Below are 25,945 nucleotides of genomic sequence, written 5' to 3'. Positions count from 1 at the left end.
GAACGCAGATTCACTGAGCACTCAACACAGACAGGATGGTCAGAAGGAAGAGCGCAGGGCAAGCTAGCGAGACAGAAGTGGACCTCCCCACCCTCATTCAGATCTGGCGTTTGGAATTATTTTGGTTTTCATGTGACGTATGACCCTGAAGGTAAGCGCGTCATTGACTAAAGTAAAACAGTATGTTGGATGTGCCATGCAATGCTCAATTACATGGGTGGGAGCTAGTGTGTTAGCGCAGTTAGCTCGTTAACGTGTTGGCCGTCTAGCCCCTCTGTATAGGGTAGCTCGTTAACGGAGATTTGCCGTGTTGTGGCGTTAAGGTCATTTCAACGAGATTAACCTGAAAGCACTAGTGGGAACACAACGAATATGACTGCACATTTACACCGACATCATCCTAGTGCAAAGACAAAAACAACAAGCATGCATGCTACAAACTTTAGCCGAGTCATTTAGACAGCTGTTAGCACAGGATTCTCCTTATGGAGACCTGATATGTTTAATATGCTGCTGAGAATATAGCCCAGAAGAAGCGGATAGTATAGCTTTTATTTTGGAAAGAGACATTTCTCTGTAATAAACTCTCTTTTCCAAAGATGAGTGATTCCTCAATCAGATACAGAGCTCGCAATATCGCTAGCCCGACGTCCCGGGGCTATCTCTCCCCTGCCTGTCGGGCTATTGTAGGAAGGAAAAATATATGTCAATGCTTTTGCATTCTTTCAGAAATGTAGCTGGGTAATTATGTCATTGGGTGAGCCACTGTCAATATGTGACATATTGAAATCGTGTTTGAATTTGCGCTTGTTTTTTTGCTTTCACTTTGCAATCGCGCGAACTGTGTATAGAGAGCGACAGCACTGATCTGTGAGTGATGATAATTTGTGCACCAATTCCTCTGACATAGTCTTATTAATCGTTAGCTTACTATGCAAACATGACAAGTGAAATCTCCCGCAGCTTAAACATGTGAGAGGTTGATCGCGCAGAGAATCGCTGAGCTTATGTGAGTGCGGCAGGATATATATTTCACTACGATGACCTGGATGATTGAGAACCTTCACAGACAGATATATATTTTAGTTCTGCTGAGCCAAATAAGACAGGTCAGGGTGAAGAAGTGACAGCCAAAGAAAAGCTTACCACAAAACGGAGAAGTTATGACAAATCAGACTATAAGGCAAAAAGAAAGTGCAGCTTTATGGTTTCATGGACAAAAGAATTTCTGTGGCTGCAATATGACGAGCTAAAAAACAACACGCACAAGGGTTAGGGTTAAATTTAAAAACTGTACTTTTGTGTTAAAATATATATTTATAATTTTAATAAATGACTAATTAAAAAGGCATGAACATTTTTTTTTGTATCGAAAAAATATCGAACCGTGACACCAAAGTATCGAACCGAACCGAACCGTGAATTTTGTGTATCGTTGCACCCCTAATATATATATATATATATATATATATATATATATATATATATATATATATAAAGAATGTGATTTCCAGTGTGGTATTGTCTTTTCTATTTCTGTTTCAAATGTCTTTGTTTTTCTGTCACTGTTAGTGTCGTTCATTTCACCTAAATTTTCCTAATCTCCACATTACAATGATCAGATGGAGATGCCTATTCCTCTGGTTTAGCTAAGAAATTAGTTAAACTATACATTTCAATAGAATATAGAATGTGCTAATGTTGCAAAAATAATGGTAAACGCATCCAAAAATCCAAGAAACAACCATTAACTGCTGTATTAAATGTATGAAAGTTAATTTAAGAAAAAAAAGTGAACTTCCAAATGGTACATCCATGAATGCAGGAATAAGGTAATAAAATAACTTATACCTAAAAGGAAATCTAAAGGCCAAGTTTGAAATGCAAATTTATGTGAATAAAATGATTGACCGATTGAAAAATAATTTCCCATTCCAAGTTAGTGTCCCATGGAGTGCTGACACCCCCCCTAAAATCAGTGGTACTGCAATGAAAATTGTAACTGATGATATTTCATAACAGAACACAAAGTAATAAGAGAGAGCAAATAAGATGTTTTGTATAAAATATGATTTTTTTAAATTTTTTTCCAGATGAGTGATATTGTCACCTAAAAATCCCTTAATAGGGTGCGCCAGGTCTGTCAAGCATCCTCCACTGCCACCTGACCCAACAGTTGACAGCTCAGCCCCTATGTTTACCCAAGTGCCTAGAACATGTGGCCACAGAGCTGATGATACAATTACAAAATAGATCATCATCCTGCGCCTAGAGTGTCATGGTGCCACGTGCACTCATGGATGCCCTTATGCTCGAATATGGTGTTTGTTATGGACAAACTGTGGTTTGCACAGAAGTCCAGTAACAGAACAACATTCTAGGGTTCAGATGTGGCAGGCAGTTCCTTCCAATCACGCCCCTCCAGGTCTCACTGTATTGCCCACGTGAGTGTTGAAGTCTCTCAAGCACCCCGCCCAGGGACTCCAAGAAGGCCATTTACTCTGAACCGTCATGTGGCACATAAACGCAGACAGGCACCAACAGAAAGTCTCATATTACTCCAGTATTGGACTCCCTTCACTAGTTGACTGTAAATTTTAGATTTCATTTTAAAATTTTAGTACTAGCCTTAGGGTCCTACCTGGTCTAGCTCCCCAGTGTATATGTGACCTGCTGAAACCACATTCATCTTCCCAAGCTCTAACATCATCAGGTCAGAAGCTGCTGGTGGTCCCAAGCTCTCAATGGCCACTGCCCAACAAACGTTGCACATGACCGATGTGGGTGGTGGGCCTACAGGAGTGTGGGCCCATGTCCCTTTTTTGGGCTGTGCCTGTCTGGGCCCCCGGACTAAGGTCCGGCCACCAGATGCTCATCCTTGGTCATCCTCCCCAGGCCTGGCTCCAGGGCGAGGCCCTGGTAACCCTATTCCAGGTAGGGTGAACTAGTCTCTTGATCTTCTGCTCATTGGAGATTTGTTAATCGCTCTTTGTCTGGTCCCGGACCCAGGACCAATTTACCATGGGATACCCCATAAAGGGTAGAAGCCCCCGGACAACATCGTCACTGGGATCCCTTGGACACACAACCCCCCTTGAATCGCAAACCTTGTGGTGGAGGGGTTTGTGAGTACAATTCTGTTAAAAACAAACAAGCAAAGAAAAAAATCAGGCGCTCAACCACACATTTAAAATTTCCTTGGTTTTAGTAGTCACAGAAGTCACAGCTGAGGGTCGAAAGAGCTGCATGCGGCTTGCTAGGCATGGGTTGCAGACTCGGAGTTGTGCAGACACCATGACCTATTTCTAAGTAACCACTTGCAAAAAGACAAAGATTTACACAAATTTTCACTGACCTGCTTTTATCTTCTTCTCATCTCATTCGTCCCCTTTGTGGTTCAGAAACTGATGTGAAAATAATTTCTGCCAGACATGTTGTTTACCAAAACCTCAACTCATGCTTGAGGTTAAAGACCAATGTTCACTGCTGACTTTCCTGCAGTCACAAAATGGCAACATGCTTCAAAGAAAAAAAAAATCAAATTCTTACAGATATAAATGTATTTATATAAAACATTATTTTAGAGTTTATAAATCATGTAAACTGTACTTAATGGGTTACCTGACATTATTAAAAGATGCTTTTTTAAAAGAGTATCAGTCCTCGATAAAGTAACTGGGCACTTCATCACTGGAGCTGCTGATCCATTTTCACATTTCACGTGACGGCTGCTCATCCAAGATACCAATCACCTGCTCAGCAAATCATAATCTGGTAAATGGAACACAAGTGTTGCTAAATAATGTTCGTGTAGCATTTTATTTCAGTTTGAGATGCTCCAGTGTGCAGTTTATGTGTGATTACTTATTTTTACTTTTGCTGCTGTTATAACCAAATTTCCCCTTGTGGGACAATTAAAGGGTTATTCTATTCTTATTGCAGTGTTTTAAGAGATCTGATGTTCTTCAAGATAGGGCATGGCATTCAAATCATTAAGATGATATTAGATCAACCAAAGAAAACTTCACCACCACAGACTGATTCACTGATACAGGCACATCACCGCCTGATTCACTGATAAGGGGTACTGCCGAGGTGGGGGCAGTACCCCACCTCCACCTCGGCATCTCCGACCACATCTGCATTATGCTGGTCCCTGCCTACCGTCCCCCACTACGATGTTCCAAACCGACACAGAAAACCATCACTGTGTGGCCCAATGATGGTGACTCTGTACTGCAGGATTGTTTTGAATGCACAGACTGGCAGGTCTTCAGGATGCTGCTGTATATAAGGAGAAGCTGGATTTTGGAGGAGCAAACATCTGCTGTCCTCAGCTACATCAGTAAGTGTGTGGAGGATGTTACCACCACCAAGTCTGTGATGTGCTATTCAAACCAGAAACCTTGGTTGAATGCAGAAGTCCGTTCCCTGCAGAAAGCCAGGGATGCTGCATTCAGGTCTGGTGATGCACAGAAACTCAGGAGGGCTAGGAGAGAACTGACCGTAGACGTCAAGAGAGCCAAAGCCACGTATACGCAGAAGATTCAGGGTAGTTTTTTCTTCCCAGGATCCATGCAGTATGTGGAGGGGTATCATGCGCATCACTGACTACAAAACCAGGGATACACAATTCCCCAGGAACCCTTCTCTGCCTGAGGCTGTCAACCGGTTCTATGCCTGCTTTGAGGACCCTAACACACCCTCACCCAGCATCAGACTCTGCCGACCACCAGAAGAAGAAACCCTCAGTGTGACCGCAACTGAAGTGAAAAGGAGCCTCAAAAGGATTAACCCCCACAAAGCTGCCGGCCCAGACAACATCCCTGGGCGGGCGTTGAGGAACTGCACTGATCAGTTCTCTGAGGTTCTGTCAGACATCTTTAACTCCTCATTTATCCAGGCAGCTGTCCCCACCTGCATGAAGACTGCAACCATCATCCCAGTACCCAAGAGCTCTGTTGTGACAGGTCTAAATGACTATTGGTCTGTAGACCTCACGCAGATTGTCACGAAATGCTTTGAGAGGCTGATTATGGCCCACATCAAAGCCACCATCAGTGTCACTTCAGACCCACACCAGTACGCCTATCGGAGGAATCAATCCACAGAAGATGTCATCTCTTCTGTAGTTCATACCACCCTCACCCACCTGGAGCAGAAGAATTCTTATGTCCGTATGCTCTTCATGGACTTCTCATCTGCTTTCAATACTATGATCCTGCAAACACTAGTAGACAAACTACTGACTCTTGGACTGAGCTCTTCTCTTTGTAACTGGGTTCTGGACTTCCTGACCAACAGACTGCAGTTTGTGAGGATCCACAATGTCTCCTCATCTTCCATAGTCCTCAGCACTGGCTCCCCTCAGGGCTGTGCGCTCCTGTTCACGCTGCTTACATATGATTGCTCACCTAACCATCCAGGCTGTCATATTGTGAAGTTTGCGGACGACACAGCTGTGGTTGGATACATCACAAACAATGATGAGACCAGCTACAAGAAGGACTTGGAACACTTAGAGGACTGGTGCAGGAAAAATTATATCTGTTTAAATGAGAAGAAGACAAAGGAGATGATTGTCATTCCAGAAGCTGTGAGACTTCTTTGTGCATAATGGACAAAAACTGTTATTGTAGCACATAAGCACTACTGACACTTACTGACACCGTCACTTTATCAGAGTTGGACATCATGCCAGTTTGCTGCTATATCTATACTCCATACTGGTACTCAGGTTGTTTTGATTCTGTTTCTTCATTGTTCTTTCTTTCTCTCCAGGACCCTTTGCACATATTTTCATTCCACCTCATGTAAACATATGATGCAAATGACAATAAAGAAGCCTTGAATCCATGTTTTCATGTAATTCTCACCCTACTGTCTAAATATTGCAGCAGAAATTGGAACTCATCAGACAAGCCAATGTTTTGTGATCATTTATTCTTTAAGTTTAGTAAACTTGTGTGAACTGTAGCTCTAGTTTCCTTTTTTTAGTTGACAGCAATGGTACGCACTGTGTTTTTCTGCTGCTGTTGCCCATATGTTTCAATGCTGGATGTTTTTGTGCATTCAGAGGTGCTCTCCTGTGTACTAAATTTATGAGTGGTTCTATGAAGACATTGCTGTGTTTAGCCATGAAGCTTTTCTTTATAAATGCAGAGCAGCAGATACAGCTGTATCTTTCAGATTCTAAACTCTCACACAGTGTGCTCACAGTATGAAAAACCACATAAAAAAGTCCAACACACAAACATTGAAAGCTTGCACCCACCTGCAGCATGAGAATGCCACATCTTCTCTGTGGGTGACCCTGAACTGGCAGAAGGACCACCTTCTGTGTCATTAATTTATCCTGTTGACAGGATAGTTGGTAGTCACAGAACCAATTAGTTTTTAATGCCTAATCTAACAGAACCTCCAGAGACACAAAAACATGAGTTTGTGTCTGGAAACACCTTGATGGTTTCATAAGCTGATGTGGTAACGTGTTTGAAGGATAAAAAACAGACAAGAAAACTCATGTTCAGCTTTTTGTCTATTTTAATTTAAATGGCCCACAATTTCCAAAATAACCATTATATTGTATTTAGCTTTGCCAGGTTACTTGTGAACTGGAGCTGAGGAAGCATGTTTAACAAACTCTGAGTTTTTAAACTTAGAGTTTGTTGAATAGATGAGTAGAGAAAGCAGGTCATCATCAACAGAGCCATGATTCACCATGGCAACTGATAAATAAAAAGCTCCTTCTTGCTCATAGTGGTTAATAATACATATGTTGACACATGAGGTTAGGCAGGTGTCTCCATGTGCTATCATGTTTGCAGATGACTGGGAATTGTAGTGACAGTAGGAAGCAGATAGAAGGTAACTCGCAGAGGTAGAGGTATACATTAGAGAGAATTCAGTTAACTTCAATTTTATTTTATTTATATAACACCGAATCACAACAGTTGCCTCAAGGTGCTTGAAAAAGGAAAGTGGAATGAAAGTCAGTAGAAGCAAGACAGAATAATAATAATAATAATGGATTGCATTTATATAGCGCTTTTCGAGACCCTCAAAGCGCTTTACAATTCCACTATTCAGTCACTCTGACACACTGGTGGAGGCAAGCTACAGCAAGGCTGCTATATCGCACCATCAGCCCCTCTAGCCATCACCAGTAGGCAACCTTCTGATTGCAAGACGAACTGCCAACTTTTGAGCCACGATCACCCTACAATACTTGTGTGTGAATAACAGGGAGACAGGTGGAAAGGTCTACATGCAAGGAATAGAGATACTTTAGTGAAGATAGATAAGTTTAAATACCTGAGATCAATAAAAGTGATTTGATTTGATTTTGATCAACCATTCAAACCAATGACCAGTCAACAACAGAGATGAAGAAGAAAGTGCAGGCAGGGTGAAGTGCGTGGAGACATGTGTCAGAGATGATTTGTGACAAAGGGATAGCAGGAAGTGTGAAAGTGAAGTTTTCTTAAGAGCATAAAAAGAAGGTGACTTTTCTCATTCAAGAAGCTTCTTCAGTTCTAAGACCAAAAGATGGAGAGTCCCTGGTATTTAAACTGTAGTGGGAATTGTCCCTTGAGTGGGTCATTGACCTACCTATGTGCATCATCACATGAGTCAAGATGTGAAAAAAGGCATGGGTTGTTACCACCAGAGGTTTCGGGTGAAACTGATATGAGGCCTTGCCCCGCACTATCATGTGAACAATTGAGGGCTTTTCTCAGCAGTGCATCCACAGAGCAAATTTTGTGTAATTTCTTTTCGTTAATAGCTGTGTGTGTATTGATACTAAAATATTGATTCTTCTGATGCCAGATAGTTGTGTTCTAGATTCAGTTCTCATATTGATATTTTGTGCAAAGTTACTGTAACCCAGATCCCATGTAGCTATTGTGAAGCTAGTGTATAGTACAATGAGACTGGGCCTGGGTTTGTTGTACTACTATATGCATACCAATAAACTCTAATTAGATTAATAAGGACCACTATAACTGTATCTTGCACAAAATTTGTCCTTGATCAGGTATTTATTTAGGAAAGGTGAAGATAAAATAAAATTAAGATAAATAAAACAATAGCAATATGTGCATTTGTGCATGTGGCACACTGTGTTGCACTCTTGGTGTAAACCAGTGTGGCATTACTACAATATTTTGACAGATCTGAACAGGAAGTCTGTCACTTTGTATCATCTACACCAGAGGGAATCAAACTCATTTACCGTTATATGCCACACACAGCCTACTTTGATCTTGAGTGGGCTGTGTGTGAAACTGAAACTCCCCCTTTGTGTCTGTGTAAAGAAGTCACATGTTTAACAGTTGTTTTGCATTATAAAGAAAGAAATCTGTCAGCATGACATTTTGGACTTATTGTAAGAAATAAATGGGTAAAATTAAAGAAAAAGTTCTGGCAGCTCATTGCCCAGACTTTGTGACTACTTCGTGTAGTATGAATGGTCCCAAGAGAGGTTTTTTTTTTTAATCAGTAAAGCTGTAAAACTAATACAAATACAGTTAAAAGTCCAAAATGTCTGCTTATAGTTGTTTGTGGTGAGCAGCAGATCAAACAAGTTAAGAATTATAATTATAAATGGTTTCAAGTGAACATTCAGGCCTGTGAGAGTCATTTAAAAACTCAGACTCTGAGCCATTACTCTGTGCTAGATACATACATTTCTGCTTCTCAGCATTTTAAGACACTTTGTAGAAGTTTATTTTATCAGTTAAGGTTCTTGTGTTTATGTTACTGTTCAGTCTCTATTGGACTGTTTTCGGGTTAAAAGAATATTCTAAGGTTAGGTTCTCTGATGTTAGGTTGTTTAGTTCCTTGCTGTTAGTGATTATGTGTTCCCTCCCTCAGTGTTTTATCTCTGCTTGTCATCCCCTGTGTTACCTCTGCTTTCAGTCCCCTTAAGTTTCCAGGTTTGCTAGTTCTAATTTCTTGTTTCTAGTTTCATGTTTGTATTATTTTTTTCCTAGTTTTCCCAATTTAGGTTTTGGGTTAGTTTTCACTATTCCACATGTTTGTAACTTTGTTCAGCCGTCAATAAAGGCTCGCCTTTTGTTATTATCCTCCTTTGGCTCCATTTGCCTGCATCTGGGTCCACTCCTCACTCTCTCTGGAAATCGTGACACAGATGCCCATTTTAAGTTTTTGCACGTTTTTTTTTTTTTTTTTAACTTTTTCTGACACGCTAGCATTTAATCCAGCTCCTTCTCTCTCTTTCTATGTGGCCTGTACCACTACACTTCCTGTGGAACATTTGCCCCATTCCTTCTTTTACATTATTGGCTCGCATGGTGTGCCCACCCATGCCTGTATGGATTCTCAATGGGTCTGAAGCCTGAACAGAGGCTCCCACAAACTAACGAGCCATTAATAACTGACTCATGAAACAATCGCACGGGTCAGATAGAATTGAATTGGGCTTTAAGTCTGATGCCCCCGATATACATAGTATCTTAACTGTCCACAGACTTTATTTTGAACTCTGCATGTTTGTTTATCACATATCCTAGCTATGAACTTAAGAAATATTTCATCAGGATATTCACTTTTCATTTGATGTTTTCTCATTCTTTGTTTAATGTGGTTAGATCAGTTGTGTTGATTGTTAAACATGATTATTTTGGTGGTACTTGAATAAAAATTTAAATAACATTTGGTGTCATTTTGTTAAAAAAAAAACAACTTTGTATTAAATGATGTCTTATAAAGAATGAATCTCTTAAAAAACAATTGAAGGTTTCTTCAAGCCACATCAGCATCAAGTAGTAACAAGAGAAAAGCAATCTATATATGAAACAAGAAAATGGTTTCTGGTTTTCAGGTTGTAGTTCATGAAGGGTAAAGTTCACATGTGAGGGTTTGTCTTCAGTTGTGCTTTACTTCTGGGTTTTCCTGCAGTTACTTTCACTCTCAGGCAAGTTTATCAGAGTGCACAAAGCTACACATCACCACACTCCACTACATTCAGTCTACTTCACCTCTCGTTAGTCACACTCTACAAAGTCAAAATGGGAAAAATTAATTCGCCGCTAAAGCGTGTTTTTATTGGCTTCAACTCATTTTTTGCGGTAAGTGGAAACTTTGGTGTTTCTGATTTTATTTCAGTGTGTGTTGTTTTTCTTACTTTTGGGGGGGGGTGAAAGAAAAAAAGATGGAAAAAAGATTTTCAGCTTTTACTCGCTTTGGTATGCTTAAAGAGGAACACCCCCCGCCCCCGAAATAAACCAAACAAAAAACAGACAGGCCAAGGTCACTTCAAAGAAAGGAAAACAGCATTTTTTTTTCTATACTTGATGTAAATAAAAAAAAAATCTTCATAAAGTGCAAATAGATTTTAAATGTATAAATAACACCCCGATCAAATTTAAAAAAAAAAGTAATATAATAATGTAGTAATGTAATAACCAAAAGGCAATGGAGGTTGAAGCATTAAATGAGGTGTTTGATTAGCTTTTAATATATATTTCTCCAGTCAGGCAAAAAATCTTAATAAAAAAGTATGCAATCAAATCAATGACTATAGAAAATACATCTTTCATACAATAACTTAATTGAAAAGCTGATCTCAACCCCGAGGAATAAAAAGAAAAATCATGTGCTTTCTTAACTGATGGTATGACACGTAACTTAAAAAGTTATGAGCATTAGAAAATGTATGTTAAACTTTTTTTTTTCATACAAAATGTAAAGTTCAGTATGAAAATCAAATTTGATAGTTACCATTTTATTAATTTATAGTTTGAAAGATAAGCAAACGAGTTCATCACATATTCTAACATACTGTGATTCTGTTTCTTCAGATCCTGGGATGTACACTTATTCCCTTGGTAGTAAAGCGTACTGCCAACAGCACACAGGTAAGAAACAACAACATGTCCTTTGAATCCACCTGTACCAATTTAGACACAAGCTAGAGATTATTTGAATATATTAAAAAAAAAAAAAACTGAAAAAGCCAAAAAATAGTTAATATATGATGGTGTCACGATCTGACTTGAGGTGAAGAGTGTGGACTCAAGAGCAGGCACTTACTGAGCGTGAGCTTTATTTACAGTGGGAGGCAAGACACACAAAAAAGCAGAGAATGCTAGAGACTAAGATAAACCTAAACTGGGAAAGCTAACCAGAAACATGGAACTTGAGACACAGAACCAGGAAAAGGGGAAAAAACCTTGAAACACAGAGGAACCAGCAGCAGGAGAAACACAGATGAAACAGGATGACAAGCAGACGAATCAACAACAAACAAAGGTAGACACATGGCTTAAATACACAGGCAGGACAACAAGAGGATGGGGAATGGGTGGGAACACAGCTGGGACAAATCAGACATAACGACCCATATTTGACACACAGACGTGGAAACATGACAGACCTTGGAACAGAGGGAACAGGAAGCACAGAGATAAAAGTAACTACACGTAGAACACAGGGAAAAAATAAAGACAGAAAACTAAGACTAAGCATAGAACACACAGAGAACAGAAACCTAGAAACCAGGAACTATAAATATAATACAAACAGAAAACCATAGTTCAAAGAGTATAACTTAAGCCAAAAACACAAGCACTGGGTCACCAAACCCAGTGACGTGACAGATATAATACAATCATTTCTGAAAAAAATATTTTACACAATCTGAACTGAGCATTTAATCAAAATCAAAACACAAACTACGCTTTAAATCAGAGAGATTATATACTTTATTACTGTCCTGGGTCTTCAAATCAGCCTTTTGAGTTTTTGTTTTTGCCTCCTGATTCTTTATTTTTGACTTAAGAAATTATTTATGTTCAATTTTTGTATTATTTCATTTTATGTATTTGATTTTCCAGTGCCCCGGAGTCTGACTTACTACCTTTATTATTTTAATTCCATTTCATGTCCAGTCAGTCCAAGCCTAATCTTTAAATTCAGTGTGTCATTACGTATAGATGCTAAAAATGACAGCCTCAACGCAGCATTTAATCTGTTATTGAGGAGCATTTTTTTGAAATTGCTCCTCAGTTTGTAGACACAGTTTTAGCAGATTGGTGCATGTCTGCTCTTTATAGTACTTTTTAGATTTCTCAACTTCTTTGAGACATGTCTCTTGAAATTATACATTTTTCCAGTTTAATATGCTTTCTGTATTTTATAGTGAATAAGATTTGGGTTTACTAGGTCAGAAAATCATTTCATTCTATTTTTATTTAAGTTTTAGGAAGTTTCCCACCTTTTTGGAACTGGGGTTGGAGAAATGTTTATAAGCTCAGTTTTTTTGGGTGATGAACGATGGTTAGCAACGGCTACCATTCTTTACTTACTGCACACCGTAAGAGAAATGAAAGACTATAAAGCACATAGTTTATACTCATCAGAGGCTTGAACAATTTCTGTTTGGCTGTACATTTGTCTTTGGTGAAATGTGTACATGAAAGACAGATTAGGAGTGTAAACTTTAAAACATAATAAGACTTTTAAGCCAACGTTTTCTTTAGTAAAGTAATGTAAAAAAAAAAATATTAGGGGGCAGTTGGATGTTTTTTTGATTAAAAATTGCAGACATGCACAAATATTGCTCACATCATTGTCAGTGTCATGTATGACAGACTGCTTCTGAGGTCATCCATCAGTGTTTAAAGCTTGTACTTAGTGGAGAGCAATCTTTGCTCTTTGGCTGATAAACGCTGTGAACGTGTGCACACTTTAGCTAAATGTTAAAACAGCTCGTAGGCATTGTTATCATTCCAGGGGTTTCACTCATTGCTAAAGTGCAGTTACCACAGCAGCTGAGGACCAAATATGCAAATACTTGCTCAAGTGTGTATATTCTCCTCGTGTCTGTGCGGGGTCTCTACTCCCACAGTCCAAAGACATGCAGTTAGTGGGGTTAGGTTACTTGGTGATTTTAAATTATGATTGTGAGCAGGAATACTTGCCTTTCTCTCTGTGTTAGCCCAGGTACAGGCTGGCGACCTGTCCAGGATGTACATAGGAGGTGGCTGGAATAGGCTCCAGGAGTTGGACAAGAGGTAGAAGAGGAATGGATGAATGATAAAGTCGTGATGTCATGATGACTTGTTGTTGAAACTATATTGCGTTGTTGTTATAGTGTAAAAGAGTTCAGTAGTGCTCTGAAACAAATGCCCTGAAATGCATTCATGAGCACTGAGGACGATTTAGTCATGAACCATGTCTTATGTCATAATGGGGTGATGTTTTGGCTCATTTCAGCTAATTAAATATGCTTTCCGTTTCTATTGGACTCCAGTACCTACCACCTCAAATATTTTAAACAATTTTAAATGTAACTTAACCTACAAACCAGTTTTCTTGGGCAATTGTCTTTGGTGTTTGTACTGTTCTCTCTATGTGTTGAAGTCCCTGAGCATGAACATAGATAAACAACCAGCCAAACTCCTTTTCAAGAGCCAGGAAGGTGAGCATACTTGCTCCTTCAATGACTTCGAACATAGCAATCCTGTTGACCTGACATCATTGAACTGGAGTGAAAAACACATAAAACAAAACTCTTAATGGATTGTCATATAATCAGCAGGTAACTATAGTTAGGCAGTAACGTAGGAGACTACAAAATAAGTATCTTGTAGATATACATCTGAATAATAATACAACAAAAAATAAGCAGGTGAGCATACATTTGTATCATTAGCTCAGAAGCTACAAACTACAACTACTGTACTTCAAAGAAGGTAGAAAATAATGTCACAAAACACCATTGCTTTCTGAAGGACTCCTCTGAAGGATTATTTTGGATTCAACACAACAGATTTCAAAGGTGTAGCCATGCTTTTTCCAATGTTCTCTGCACTTCCTGCTTCCTGTCTATGCACATATCAAAATAAAAGCTTCACAGTTTTCTGATGTATAACAATAGAAATACAATATTCAGGGCTACTTATTTGTCCCATTAGCATATAAACACTCAAGACAGAACAATGTTGTTCATTCCAAGAAATGATGCTTTGTTAATTTTTGTTTGTGTTGTTTCCCTATTTTCCCGGAGGACATGTCAAATATGGTTATGCCAGGTTTGGGCTGGATATTTCTGTTTGCCATTGTCGCCCTAGGTGTCTCCATCCTGGGAATATATGCTGCATGTTCTGAGAAAGTCCTCATGCTCACAATAGTAAGTACAAGAGTCCACATTAAACAAGATAACAAAGAAAGTGATACCTGTTTATCTTTTTGTTGTTAATTTTACAACGAACAAAACTAGAACAAAATGATGATGTGGTAATGTTCTAAGTATTGTTCCATGTACAGTTCGCAGGCCTCATGGGGATTGGAATGATCATCATGATGATCTTTGGCATCATTGCAGCTGTTGAAAGAAACCAGGTCAGAAAAAATTTGATGCTGCCAGTCTTACACAAGTGCATTATTATAAAACAAACAACAAGCACACTCCTGGTCATGTTTTCTCACTCTGTCAGCTTTTCCAATGGAAACTGCTGTTTGGTTTCTGGGTCAGATTGAGGTCTCACGTTTGAATAGTCAAGTCTGTCCATACTTAGCAGTAGCACTGGAAGGCCCCAGAGATGCACATTGCTATCCAGCTTGGTATAAAATTTCAAATTTGAGTTAGATAATATTTTCACTGTTGCAGTCAAAGAAATGTTTGATTGCATCTAATACTGATATTCACTATTTTCTGGATTTAATTGTTTTGCAGTGATAATGATTTTATAATCATCATGGTGATAAAAACACAGTAGTGTAGAATTTTGTTGATTATTTTCATTTATGAATGTCCCTCCCTCATTTGCTGACAGTTCAAATGCTGCAGAATAGTGAGTGCTAAGGACTGGCACGACCAAAACCCTGACTCCTGTGAATGCAGGTCTTCAAGAGGATATGAATGCACATCAAAACCTCAGGTTGGTTTTATAAAATTGAACTGGAATGTCAAATATTCCTTGTAGTTAAAGTCACTTAGAATATCCACCTGGCTGGTCCTTAGCTGGTCTTCGACCATATGGATATCTGTTATCTGTGATGTAAACTATGCAACCACGAGTAGTAATGCCACTAAACAGCATTTAGTATTTCATTAAAAATGATGGCAATGTCTTTTGAATCCATCAGGGGCAATAATGTGGAGGCACATTCATTTAAAGCTTGTCACACTGTATACCTATACTTTTTACATTTTTTCAGAGATTCTATAATTATATCATAATCATAATAAGCAAGATAGAAGACTGTGGTTTTTATTTACTTATGTTTCTGAGCATGAAAGCCCAAAATAAACCTATCATTGTAATCACATAAACATCCTGTAAGTAAACGAATCAGTGAAAATGTTGCGCTTCCAGCTGATTTCAAACTGAAGCGATATAACCTGTTCCCGACAGTTTGAACTTTTATTCTCTCACCTGCAGAATTGCTGATATTTAAGAGTTTGTGAATAAAGATTAGATAGTATAACACAATTCAAACAGTCTAGGTACAGTCTCAGTCTACGTACAAATTTGATATGAGGTCATCAATTATGGTTTAGGTATGTAATTTTACATATTATGATCATATATGTAAAATTGTTTGCAGTCAACATGAAAAAGGAATAAATTTGTCTATGATTATATTACTGATGTTCATCAGGAAAACAAAGACTGTCCCTGGAAATCTGGACTAAATAATTATTTAAACCTTTAATTACTTATTCAATGATGTATTTATTGAATTCATTTTGGCACCCATGGCTTTCTATAAAAATAGAGCTTGGGGGCCAATATTTGGTATTACCTTTACTTTTTAACACAGCCTGAACTTGTGAAAAGCTTTCAGATTTTGACTGTTATTGGTTCCAGTCAAGATGATCCCACACTGCTTCAAAATATTGGAGTCTGGGCTCAAGGGAGGGCACTCCATGAATAATTATGTTTCATGTATATTTTTTGTGTGTTTGGGATCACTCTCAAGCTGAAAAATGAAGTTGTTGCCTATAATACAATTTACACAGTCCTGAGCAAAGGTTTAAGACCACTTAAAAATGCCAAAAATCTTATTTTGCATGGTTGGATCTTAACAAGGTTCCAAGTAGAACTTTAACATGCAACAAGAAATGGGAGTGAAACAAAACATTTTTGAGCCTGCAGTTTATTGAAAACAATGCTTAAAATAAAACAGGCTGTTTTACAGCTGATCAAAACTTTAGGACCACAAAGCCTTTCCATGATGTGAGTGGGAACATTCCTCCAATTTCACTGCAGGTGTAAACTTTGCATGTGACAAATAAAAGGCTTGATTGATTGGTCTACTGTCTGGAACTGTTGTCCATTTTTGTAAACTTCCCTTGCCATCCATCCGCAAAGGTTCTCAATTGGATTTAGATCAGGAGGAGCATAAGGATGGCCAAAAAGAGTGATATTATTCCCTTGGAAGAAGTCCCTTGTCCTTTTGGCAAATGCCAAAAGGTGGTTCAGGGGGTTGGGAAGCTCATCTTGTAACCGGAAGGTTGCCGGTTCGTTCCCCGGCTCTGTCTGTCTTGGTCGTTGTGTCCTTGGGCAAGACACTTCACCTACCGGTGATGGCCAGAGGAGCCGAAGCCTTGCTTCTGTCAGTCTGCTACAGCTGTAGTTTGCCTCCACCAGTATGTGAGAGTGAATGAATAGTGGAATTGTAAAGTGCTTTGAGGGTCTCGGAAAGCGCTACATAAATGCAATCCATTATTATATACTGTAATGTTGTCCTGTTGAAAAACCCAATTGGGGATGCTCTCTGCAACATCTGGACATAACCAGCGGCGTTCGATGCCCCTCCACTTCCTGAAGCTGCAAGGTTCCACTAAAGGAAAAAGCACCTCAGACCATTATGGTGTCCCCTCCACTGTGCCGCCATACTTCTCATCAGAGAATAAAACTTTCTTCCACCTTTCAATCTCCCATGTTTGGTGCTGTCTTGCAAAGTCCAAACAGTTAGTTCTGTGGCATTCGAGGAGAAGAAGCTATTAAAGATGCTTATCGTTTTTGAAGCCCCTCAGTCTCAGATGCCGTCTGATGGTTACTGGTGCTGACTGCACCAGTTGGCACCGGTATCGGTCATAATTTGGGTCGAGGATTGTCCAGTGTTTTGACAGACAACCAATTGGATCCTCAGTACTCAGCTTAGTGCTGGTGAAATTTTTTTGGGTCTTCCACTTGACTTTTTTTGTTTTGTCTCACTCTCATTTCTATATGTTGCATGTTGAAGCACTACTTGGAACCTTGTTAAGACCCAACAGTGCAGTTAAACTTTTGGACTGTATAAATGTATGATGTTACATTCATAATTAACTTCATAATTTCATAAATTTGGAATAGATTCCTAACATAATTGGCTGAAAAGCAGGCCCAAACGATGGCAGAGTTTTCCATGTGTTTTACAGATGGCTGGAGAAAATGTAGACACCCATCGCTCTCTTCTCACCCCTCATACAAATTAATGACATTTTGAGCAAAAATTAGTGTCCATTAGGGCACTCCACAAACCAGTTGTTAGGTTCATTTAAGTGGCTTAACAAACAAACAAAACAACATGCCTCTTCTGGCACAAGGACTGAACAGAAAACTGCAGTCACAGCTTATGGCAATCTGCACTCATTTAAAAAACAAACAAACAAAAAACACCCACACTGGCGTAACTTTAACCAACTATTTATGCCGCTATATATTGTGCATAAATTACGTAGGTTAGCGTCTTTTACATCTTTGCATGTGATACCATACAACATAGTGACACACTAATAGGATTGTCTTCTAGTATATTACTTTTCAGGCTTATGTTTCAAGGCATGTCTTTTCTAAAAGTGTAAGGAGTAGAAAGTACAGATATTTGCTTTAAAATGTAGGGAGTAAAAGTAAAACGTCAGAAACATAAATAATCAAGTCAACTTCCTGAATATTCTACTTAAGTACAGCAACAAAATATTTGTACTCCGTTACTTCCCAGGTCTACATTTGACCTATTATTAGATGAAATTGGTGTTGCTGTCTGCTTGTCAGTTATATACCAAATAATGACCATTTTCCCTCCACTTTATCAGTCCTGTAGGGAGTTCGTCCAAACCGAGATCACTATGGGCTTCTGCTTTGGATTTGCTGTCATAGCAGTGAGTGCCACTGTTGTTTTCCTTTGTAACTAGTGCTTTTTATGAAGATTTCTATATTTAATAAAATAATATTTAGTAATATTTCACTGTATCTGCTTGTTCACCATTATCTATTAATAATACAGATATAAGTGTTTGCTGAGAATGCCTTTGCATGTTGATCCATATCCTAAAAATAAATACATGTGATAAAAGAGAAACTACACTGAGCTAGCGAAAATGAACAACTTTAAAACTGATCCTCCTGTTAATAGTCTTCCCAACTTCTTTTTATTTTTGGCTTTCTCTTTCCTGTTCATCAGGCTGGTCTATTCTGATTGTAATAATTTAAAAGTAAAATAAATAAATAAATAATAAAGATCAAATAAACCACGACAATGAAGTGGACCAATATAGCAAAAGTCGTAATGATTGACTTGGTAAAAGAAAAAAAAAAGTCTGTTGGGCATTTTTCTTGGCCTTCAGACAATAATTCTGATTGCTACAGTTTCGGAAAGGAGAAGCAACCCCCCCTCCCCTCCACTGTGATGCTTTGAACTGTGAATGTTGCTTGAATGTATAAACCTTACTTCTGTTTAAACCAAGTTGATATAGGAAGCATATCCTCCACAACTAGTAACAAGCTTCATTGGAAAGCTAGTCATTGTAATGTTGAAGGAGTCGCAGTTACAGCATTCTCTTCCTCTCACCACCACCATTATTGAGCGGCAACTTTTTTTCTTTTTTTTTAAATTTAACTGCCTCTTTTGTGAACTAACCACCTGTTCATCTGCCTGTCTTTATAGCTGCTGGGCCTGCTCATTACCTGCTTCATGATTTATCAGGTCAAACATAATGACACATTGTCGTGAGGAGCTACTGAAGTGAAGCCACACACTCTGACTTTAACCTTTGCACTGAGTTAGGCTGTCACAAATTGACTCAGAGGTCAGGACATGATGGTGATTTTTTAAATTGTCCTTTATGAAAAAAAAGTAATATTTGCTTTTATAGAGTGGGAGAAGCAGGAGATATATGGCTGGGGGACTTTTTTCTTGCAGCTTTTTTATGTACAACATAAATAGCAAAACATTTTTTCAAAAGCCTAATATCTCTTTTATGTTATTTGATGTTATGTTGTATTGTAGTAATCCTGTGCAGAAACATTTGAAAAAATATACTGAAATCTTTTTTAATTTGTGGAGGCTGAAGTTGTTGAGGATAGTAGATTTTACTGAAAAGAAAGAAAGAAAGAAAGAGAAAGAAAGAAAGAAAGAAAGAAAGAAAGAAAGAAAGAAAGAAAGAAAGAAAGAAAGAAAGAAAGAAGAAAACAACTAAGGTCAAAACTTGAATTTAATTCCAGAAACATCCAGTTAAATATCTGGATGGTGTCAAACTGGAAGAAAATAACAGTTTTGTCAAGTACGAAATTAAAGCATTTTCAGTGTGCTATAGCAAAGAATAACCATAGGCTCATGGACATGATTCACGCACCACATGACATTAAGTATTCTCTTACTTTAAATCTTATTGGAGGTAAATTTCTAGCAGTATGGTAGTATATGAAACAAAAAAAGTCTTAGTTACAAGCTAGCTAACTTCTTTATTAACTGTCAATTTTATTGTTTATTTAATAATCTTAATTTTTATTATGTTCAAATTAAAGCCAAAACCTCCTCACCTCAAAGTAATCAAGTCCTTTAACCTGACACCTGACACCTGCCTGTGCTTGTAAAGTCATGTAAAACAATGAATGCATTTTTAAAAAAATATCTTGTTGTTTTTTGTGTGTAGGAAGCACATCAGTCATAGTTTCGCTCGAAAAGTCTTTCTGTGGTTGTTCTGTGTTGTAAAAGCAAAACAAAATAAAGCAATGTCCAGTTAAGGTGCATTTGCGTAAACTGAGTATTTGTCAGGGCTCCTGGGTCATTGTTTTGAGTTATTTTGTTCTTTGCTCTTGCTTTCAGAGATTACCTACCCATTTTTCAGTTCATGTAATTATGTCTTGGGATTATTATATGCTGGAGCTTTAGGTTTTTGATGTTGATTCAGCTTTCAACTTAGTGGTTTTGGATTTGGTTACCTTCCCTGTGTCTTGTCTAGTCTCCGTCTCTGTTGTCACTTCCTTTAAAAAATTGTTTTTGTCTTTATCTCATGTGCATTATGTTCAGTTTTGCTTCCTCAGATCTCTTTAGTATATTCTTTTTAGCTGTGTTCCCATGTGTCCTTTTTCTGCCTTACTATCTCATGTGCCTTTATGTCCTCCATTTACCTCCTCACATTGTTGTCAAACCTCCACACATTGCTGTGTTCCTTGGTGTATGATGACTAGTTAATTCCTGGCTTCAGCATTACCTGAATTTTGTATTGTAATGCAGCGGTCCCCAACCCCCCAGTACCGTCTGGTACCGGGCAGCGAGAGTTGATGCTCGGGTGTGAAATTTATGGCTTCCAGGGTTTGTATTGGTTTTTATTGTTAACTTGTGTGCTATGAGTGAATCTTCTTTTTTGGTACTGGTTTTATTTTGTTGTTTTTATCCACGACACCTTAAAGGCCGGTATGTGAAAATATTGCCAGACATAAACTGGTACGTGGTGCAAAAAAGGTTGGGGACTGCTGTTGTAATCATCTGGCACTGGGAGTTTCGTTCAAAGAAACGCAGTCTGCAGATAGCACAGTTGAGCATAGCAAAGCAGTTACACCTCATCATATTGACACACACATTTCGTCACCTAAGAAATAAAATGTTATACAAAACTCTACAGTGAAATCCTAAACACCTAAATCTAAATGTGAGAAGAAAATAGAATATTTTCCATTACATTTGATTTCTGTAAAATCTGTACTTACGTTGTTCACCCTTGTAACTTCTTGCAGGGATTCCCTTCTTGTTACATACTTTAAGCAAGCTGGTGCTAATGGGGTCTTGTCCAGGATATCTAAACCCACTTGTAAGATTAGAATTTGAGTCAGTGTTGATGGTCAACTTGTGGTTTGCTAAATCCTTAACTGCGTTAAATTGCTTTTTGAGTACAGTTGAAAGTACTTCTGGTACATTGTGACTAATATATTTGATTGTTCTGCTCAAAATGTTGTTTTCTTTTAAGTGATTATTGTTGTTATTTTCAGTTGATTTTAGAAGAGAACAGTATTAGTCCCCATTGTGTTTAGCATTCAAATCTGTGTAATTAAAATTTGATGTTCCTTTTGGGTAAGTACTGAAACATTTCAGTTTTAATGAGCCATGCATCCCTTTGGTAGGTTTAAGTGGTTGATTTCAACAGGAGGCGGCGACCTAAAAGGATAAATCTGCCTGATGACGTGGATATTAGTTACTTATTTATACCAGTTATATATTTAGCAAAAGCTTGTAGCAAACACCAGTTTGGCCATCCCATCACTGCTGTATGCAATAGAATGTAGTTATTAAATTTTAAGTAATTTTAAGTTTAATTCGATTTTAATTTATAAAGCGTCAAATCATAACAGCAGTAGCCTCAAGGTGTTTTGTATTGTAAGACAGAGATTGTAAAATAAATTATTAATAATTCATCATTAGTCTTTGTCAGGAATAAACCTTTATCCTAAATTTGTGAAGTTATGATTCAATGAAATGTTATGGAAAGTGATCACATGCTATCTGTTTTGGTGTGTGGTTCCTCCCATATTGGTGTGTGGGTATGTGTGTTTTTTTGTCTCCTCCCTCCAGGCTTTGTGTCTGGGTGTGTTCGGGTAATAGCTGGCGAAACAGCCATTACTGTTGATTGAGTGATTCAAACAAGCTCCTGAAGTCTGGATTGAATGATTGAGAGACAGCACTCTTTTAAGCTCCAGCTGAAAGCCGTCTGCTGCTTCCTTTATCTCCTCTACACCAGGGGTCTCAAATTCCAGTCCTCGACGGCAGGTGTTGACAGCCGGTGAAACTTTTTCATGTGTCCCTGTTGTAACACACATGAATACAATTAGGAGGTCATTAGCAAGATTCTATAGAACTTGACTGCAATTCAGTCATTTGATTCATGTTACAGTAGCTCATGAGTGAATGAATGTGGTGCAATAAAAGTACTTTTGGAAGTAAACACTTAAATTTACTTGAGTAGGGTTAGGGGTTGCCACTTCAGCATGATTATTATCATTTATCAAAGTCCCTCCCTCATATGTTAACAGTTCAAACGCTGTGGAATGGTGAGTGCTAAGGATGGGGGTGACCAAATTCCCAACTCCTGAGAATGCAGGAGGGGCAATAATGTGGAGCCACATGCATTTAAGCTTGTCACATTGTATACCTATACTTTCTACATTTGTTCAGATATTCTATAATTATATCAGAATCGTAATAAGCAAAATAGAAATGCCACATAGAGTATGGCATTTCTCATACTGTCTGCTCCAAATGCAACAACCATTAGTTAGTTGGTTCTGGGAAAGCTCTGCTGCTTGTATCTACAATCTTGTTCATTCAGTCACTACCTAAAGCTTGTGACCCTAGGTAAAGGTAGGGACATAGATCGACTGGTACATCGAAAATCTGATCTCTGACCCAAAGGAGCAGTGTACAATCCTTTCATCCACTGGGAAAACCTCCAATGTAAAGGTAGCAAGACAGTCAAGATAATCACCCCAGCTTGTTGCCTCTCATCAAGGGGATTTTTCAGACTGGGTCATAGTCCAGCCCTTGAATGAAGGGCAACAATCTTTCACTCAGGCTCAAGGGTCGACAACCTTCAGCATCGTGCATGCATGGTGTGTAATGCGAGCTGGATAATACATATACAGGATGGTGCATGTCAGTTCAGTGCTGAGTTATGTTATAGTAGTTATATAGTAGTAGTTAGTGTAGAGGGATGTGGTGGTCTGGTTTCTATGATCAAGGACAAAAAAACCCAGTTGAACATACCCTTATATTAACCGTTAATATAACTGGCCTCCAATTCCTCCACTACAAACCTGCTAAGGAACTACGTCAATCTAATACCACCCCTTAAGAGCATTAGCATTTAGTATAACACTTCTCAATTGGGCCACAAGATGGCACTCCAACACAAGGGATGAAAATATTTATAGTAAGGCTGTTGGTAAGTAGTACACGGTACAGTGTTCAAAGTCAGTGAACTAGTAAAAAAAAAAAAGGGAGGTGTATCTATCAGTCAGCTTAGAGCAAGACTTCTGGTCTCACAGGAGTGCACAGACACACACTATCTTTCTTGGCTGCTGCCTCAAAGAATATCATGGGTTGTTGGTCGTGTGTGCTGCTCAACACTCAATATTTATAATTTAATGTTACTTGTACTTACCTAGGCTGTGGTTTCCTTAATGCGTTGTTGTCTTTATGCTTGTTTTCTTCTCTTTTTTTCCCCAGCAGGTGATCTAGCACAGTGGTTCTCAAACTTTTCACAATGAGTCTGACCTCTTAAAATATATGGCTCTTAAAGTACCACCCTTATGACTGACATTAAAGGACAGTAGCAGTAACATGGTATATTATTTAATATTTAAATATTGAATCATACTTTTCTTTTTAAAAATAAATATCTAATATCTTTGACCATGTCCACTGCGACGCTTTGAACAGTGAATCTTGCATGCGTGTATAAACCTTACCAACTTGAAACAGGTAGCATATCCTCCACCACATAACTCGTAACAAGCTTCAGAGTAAAATCTAATCATTGCAGTGTTGAAGCAGTAGTTACATCACTCTCCTTCTCACCACCAGCATTATAGAGCTGCACATAATCTAATTGCCTCTTTAGTGAACTAACCACCTGTTCATCTACCTGTCTTTATAGGGCTTTGGAGCGTGATGTCACGGGGGGTGGGCGTGGAAAGGATTTTGGCCCGATCCGCCATTTTGGGGGTCTAGCGCAAGTGAAAAGGGAGCGAAGTCACACACAACAGCCATGGTTCGTATTTGCTGTGTGGTCGGCTGCAATGTTCGATCACACAACCGGCAAGAAAATAAGGTTGAAAATGGTTTATCTTTTCATTCTTTCCCAACCTGGAAGCAACATGAGCAGCTCGTGTATTGATGTTACCAAACGAAGGCGTCTAGCCTGGATAGCAGCTGTGAGACGAGCTGACGTGCAGTTCTCTTCCATCTCCAAATATCTGTTGGTGCTCCAGACATTTTCATTCCGGTAAGTTCTAAATATGTTCATATCACTCTTTATAGCCTATTAGTTTTATTTTCGATGCGCTCTGAGCTCATAGCAAATTAGAACAAACATCCTACTGAGTGATTTTGCAGAACTACCTTCTATCTATAGAGATGCTAATTATTTGGCATTATTGCAGCAAACCAGCCTATGAAATGGATGAAACATCGTGACTGGGTTCCAGCGCTACACAAGGGACCTGCTGCAAACATACCACCATGCCAATCAGATTACTTCTTCCATGTGAGGGTGAAGAGTTGACCCTTCTGGATAAGATGGTGAAGGTTTGCTGCGTTTTGGTGAACAGTGTGATAATAAAACCAGGGAAGAATGAAACCTGCTCCTGTTAAATATTCTTAAGTCTTGTGCTGTTAAAATTGCTGTATTTTTTCAAAAGATACAGTAAATAAAGTAATGTTAGTAGTGGGTGATGTCATGTAAACACTCATGATTTTGTGTAAACATTTTGTCATTTGTAAACTATAAATGACATGGATTCTACATTGTAACTGATGTGATGTTCTATAAGGTGGTTTCAATAAAAAAAAAGAGGCAAAAATTAGTTTGTTTCTTTATTCAACTTTTGAACAGTGGTACTCAGTCAGTATATATTCAGTAAATGCAAATTATTTACACGGCAGTGCACTACAGGCATAAATGTAGACCCCTAGATAAAACATTATGGGTCATTCCCACAATCCACAGCTTTACTGTGTTCCAGCAAAGTATCCAATAGCAGTGACAACTCCTCCAAAGTAGCAGGTGGGATTTTTCTGTTTTGAGGACGGCTCCTTTTACCTGTCACTACAGATGGTCTGTTTAGGTTTTGATCAAGAGCCTTTTTTTGGGCAGCTGAAGAGGAGAAGTCTATCTTATGGCCAACCTCTGGCTGTATCTTGGTCATATTACCCAGCAAAACCCAGTATGCAGGTTCATCTGTAACAGTCCTTGTGCCACGGATCAACACTGTTGCTTCTACATTAAACAGAAGAGCAGCGACATGGCTGCAGGTCTCTGCGACTCCGGCCTTACAGGTGCAGTGGGCAGCTTCAACCTTCCCTGTGATGCTCACGGTGACCCATGGCTGCAATGCTGGTTCATTCAGTCTTTGAGAGTGCAGGACCTGAAACACACACAGACATAGTTCTTGTCTTTAAATGAACTTTGAGCCAAGGCCGACGTAAATGTGTTTTATCTACTTTATCATAAATGTAACAAAGTGTTTAGAAAGTTAGCACATACATGTAATTTTTCATTTCTTTATGTGTCCATCTATAGAACGCTGCATGTTATAGTGTAAATCTGCCTGCAGAAAATGAACCTAAAGTATGTACCGGTAATGCAAGGATGTCATCACTTTAGAGATGGAGAAAGCATAAAGTGACAATTATGAATCCCTTAATATGATAAGGAGATTCTGCAGGTCATTGATCAATATATAAAATTAAAATAAATTGTATTTTTAGTGACACAAGATACAAACATGGAAGCAAGATGTTTAATTAGGATTATTTATAATAAATATGAATAAATTAGTGCAATTTCTTTAACCATAAAGAATAACAATCCTTCAGGAGAATGTCACATCAATGCACTGAACTCGCTATGTTATCCACCTAACAGCCTCCACATGTTCTCACTGTAATTTCCCCTCATGAATGAATTTATGCTGCACTAATCTGAATGTTT

General features: G+C 38.5%; 1 protein-coding gene across 6 annotated transcripts; it reads left to right on the top strand.

Moving 5' to 3' along the window:
- The first annotated feature begins 14 nt into the window (after window positions 1–14).
- LOC143413266 (uncharacterized) lies at window positions 15–24,798 on the top strand. Of its 6 annotated transcripts, XR_013093902.1 has the most exons (10): window positions 15–151; window positions 10,827–10,883; window positions 11,081–11,277; window positions 12,965–13,040; window positions 14,036–14,158; window positions 14,296–14,370; window positions 14,805–14,909; window positions 18,056–18,121; window positions 23,891–24,238; window positions 24,396–24,798. XR_013093902.1 is itself a non-coding variant. In XM_076876050.1 (9 exons), exons 5-9 carry the CDS (start codon window positions 14,039–14,041, stop codon window positions 23,903–23,905), a joined length of 381 nt encoding a protein of 126 aa, XP_076732165.1. In that variant the 5' UTR covers window positions 15–151; window positions 10,827–10,883; window positions 11,081–11,277; window positions 12,965–13,040; window positions 14,036–14,038; the 3' UTR covers window positions 23,906–24,798. The 6 variants fall into 6 exon arrangements, 5 of the variants coding, with proteins under 5 accessions (XP_076732165.1, XP_076732162.1, XP_076732164.1 ...); XM_076876050.1 differs by having other exon boundaries at window positions 23,891–24,798; XM_076876047.1 differs by lacking the exons at window positions 23,891–24,238; window positions 24,396–24,798 and adding an exon at window positions 18,907–19,975.
- The last annotated feature ends 1,147 nt before the right edge of the window (window positions 24,799–25,945 follow it).

This window comes from Maylandia zebra, linkage group LG17, assembly GCF_041146795.1.
Source record: "Maylandia zebra isolate NMK-2024a linkage group LG17, Mzebra_GT3a, whole genome shotgun sequence".
In the NCBI taxonomy this organism is placed as follows: domain Eukaryota; kingdom Metazoa; phylum Chordata; class Actinopteri; order Cichliformes; family Cichlidae; genus Maylandia; species Maylandia zebra.
This window is presented reverse-complemented; position numbering and strand designations above follow the sequence as displayed.

What these genes read in the sequence shown, in the direction of transcription:
- LOC143413266 (XM_076876049.1), top strand. Translation starts at nt 14,039, where the DNA reads ATGTCAAATATGGTTATGCCAGGTTTGGGCTGGATATTTCTGTTTGCC. An exon ending in AAGTCCTCATGCTCACAATA is followed by an intron (nt 14,159 to 14,295) that starts GTAAGTACAAGA and finishes TTCCATGTACAG; the next exon opens with TTCGCAGGCCTCATGGGGAT. An exon ending in TTGGATTTGCTGTCATAGCA is followed by an intron (nt 18,122 to 18,906) that starts GTGAGTGCCACT and finishes CTGTCTTTATAG; the next exon opens with CTGCTGGGCCTGCTCATTAC.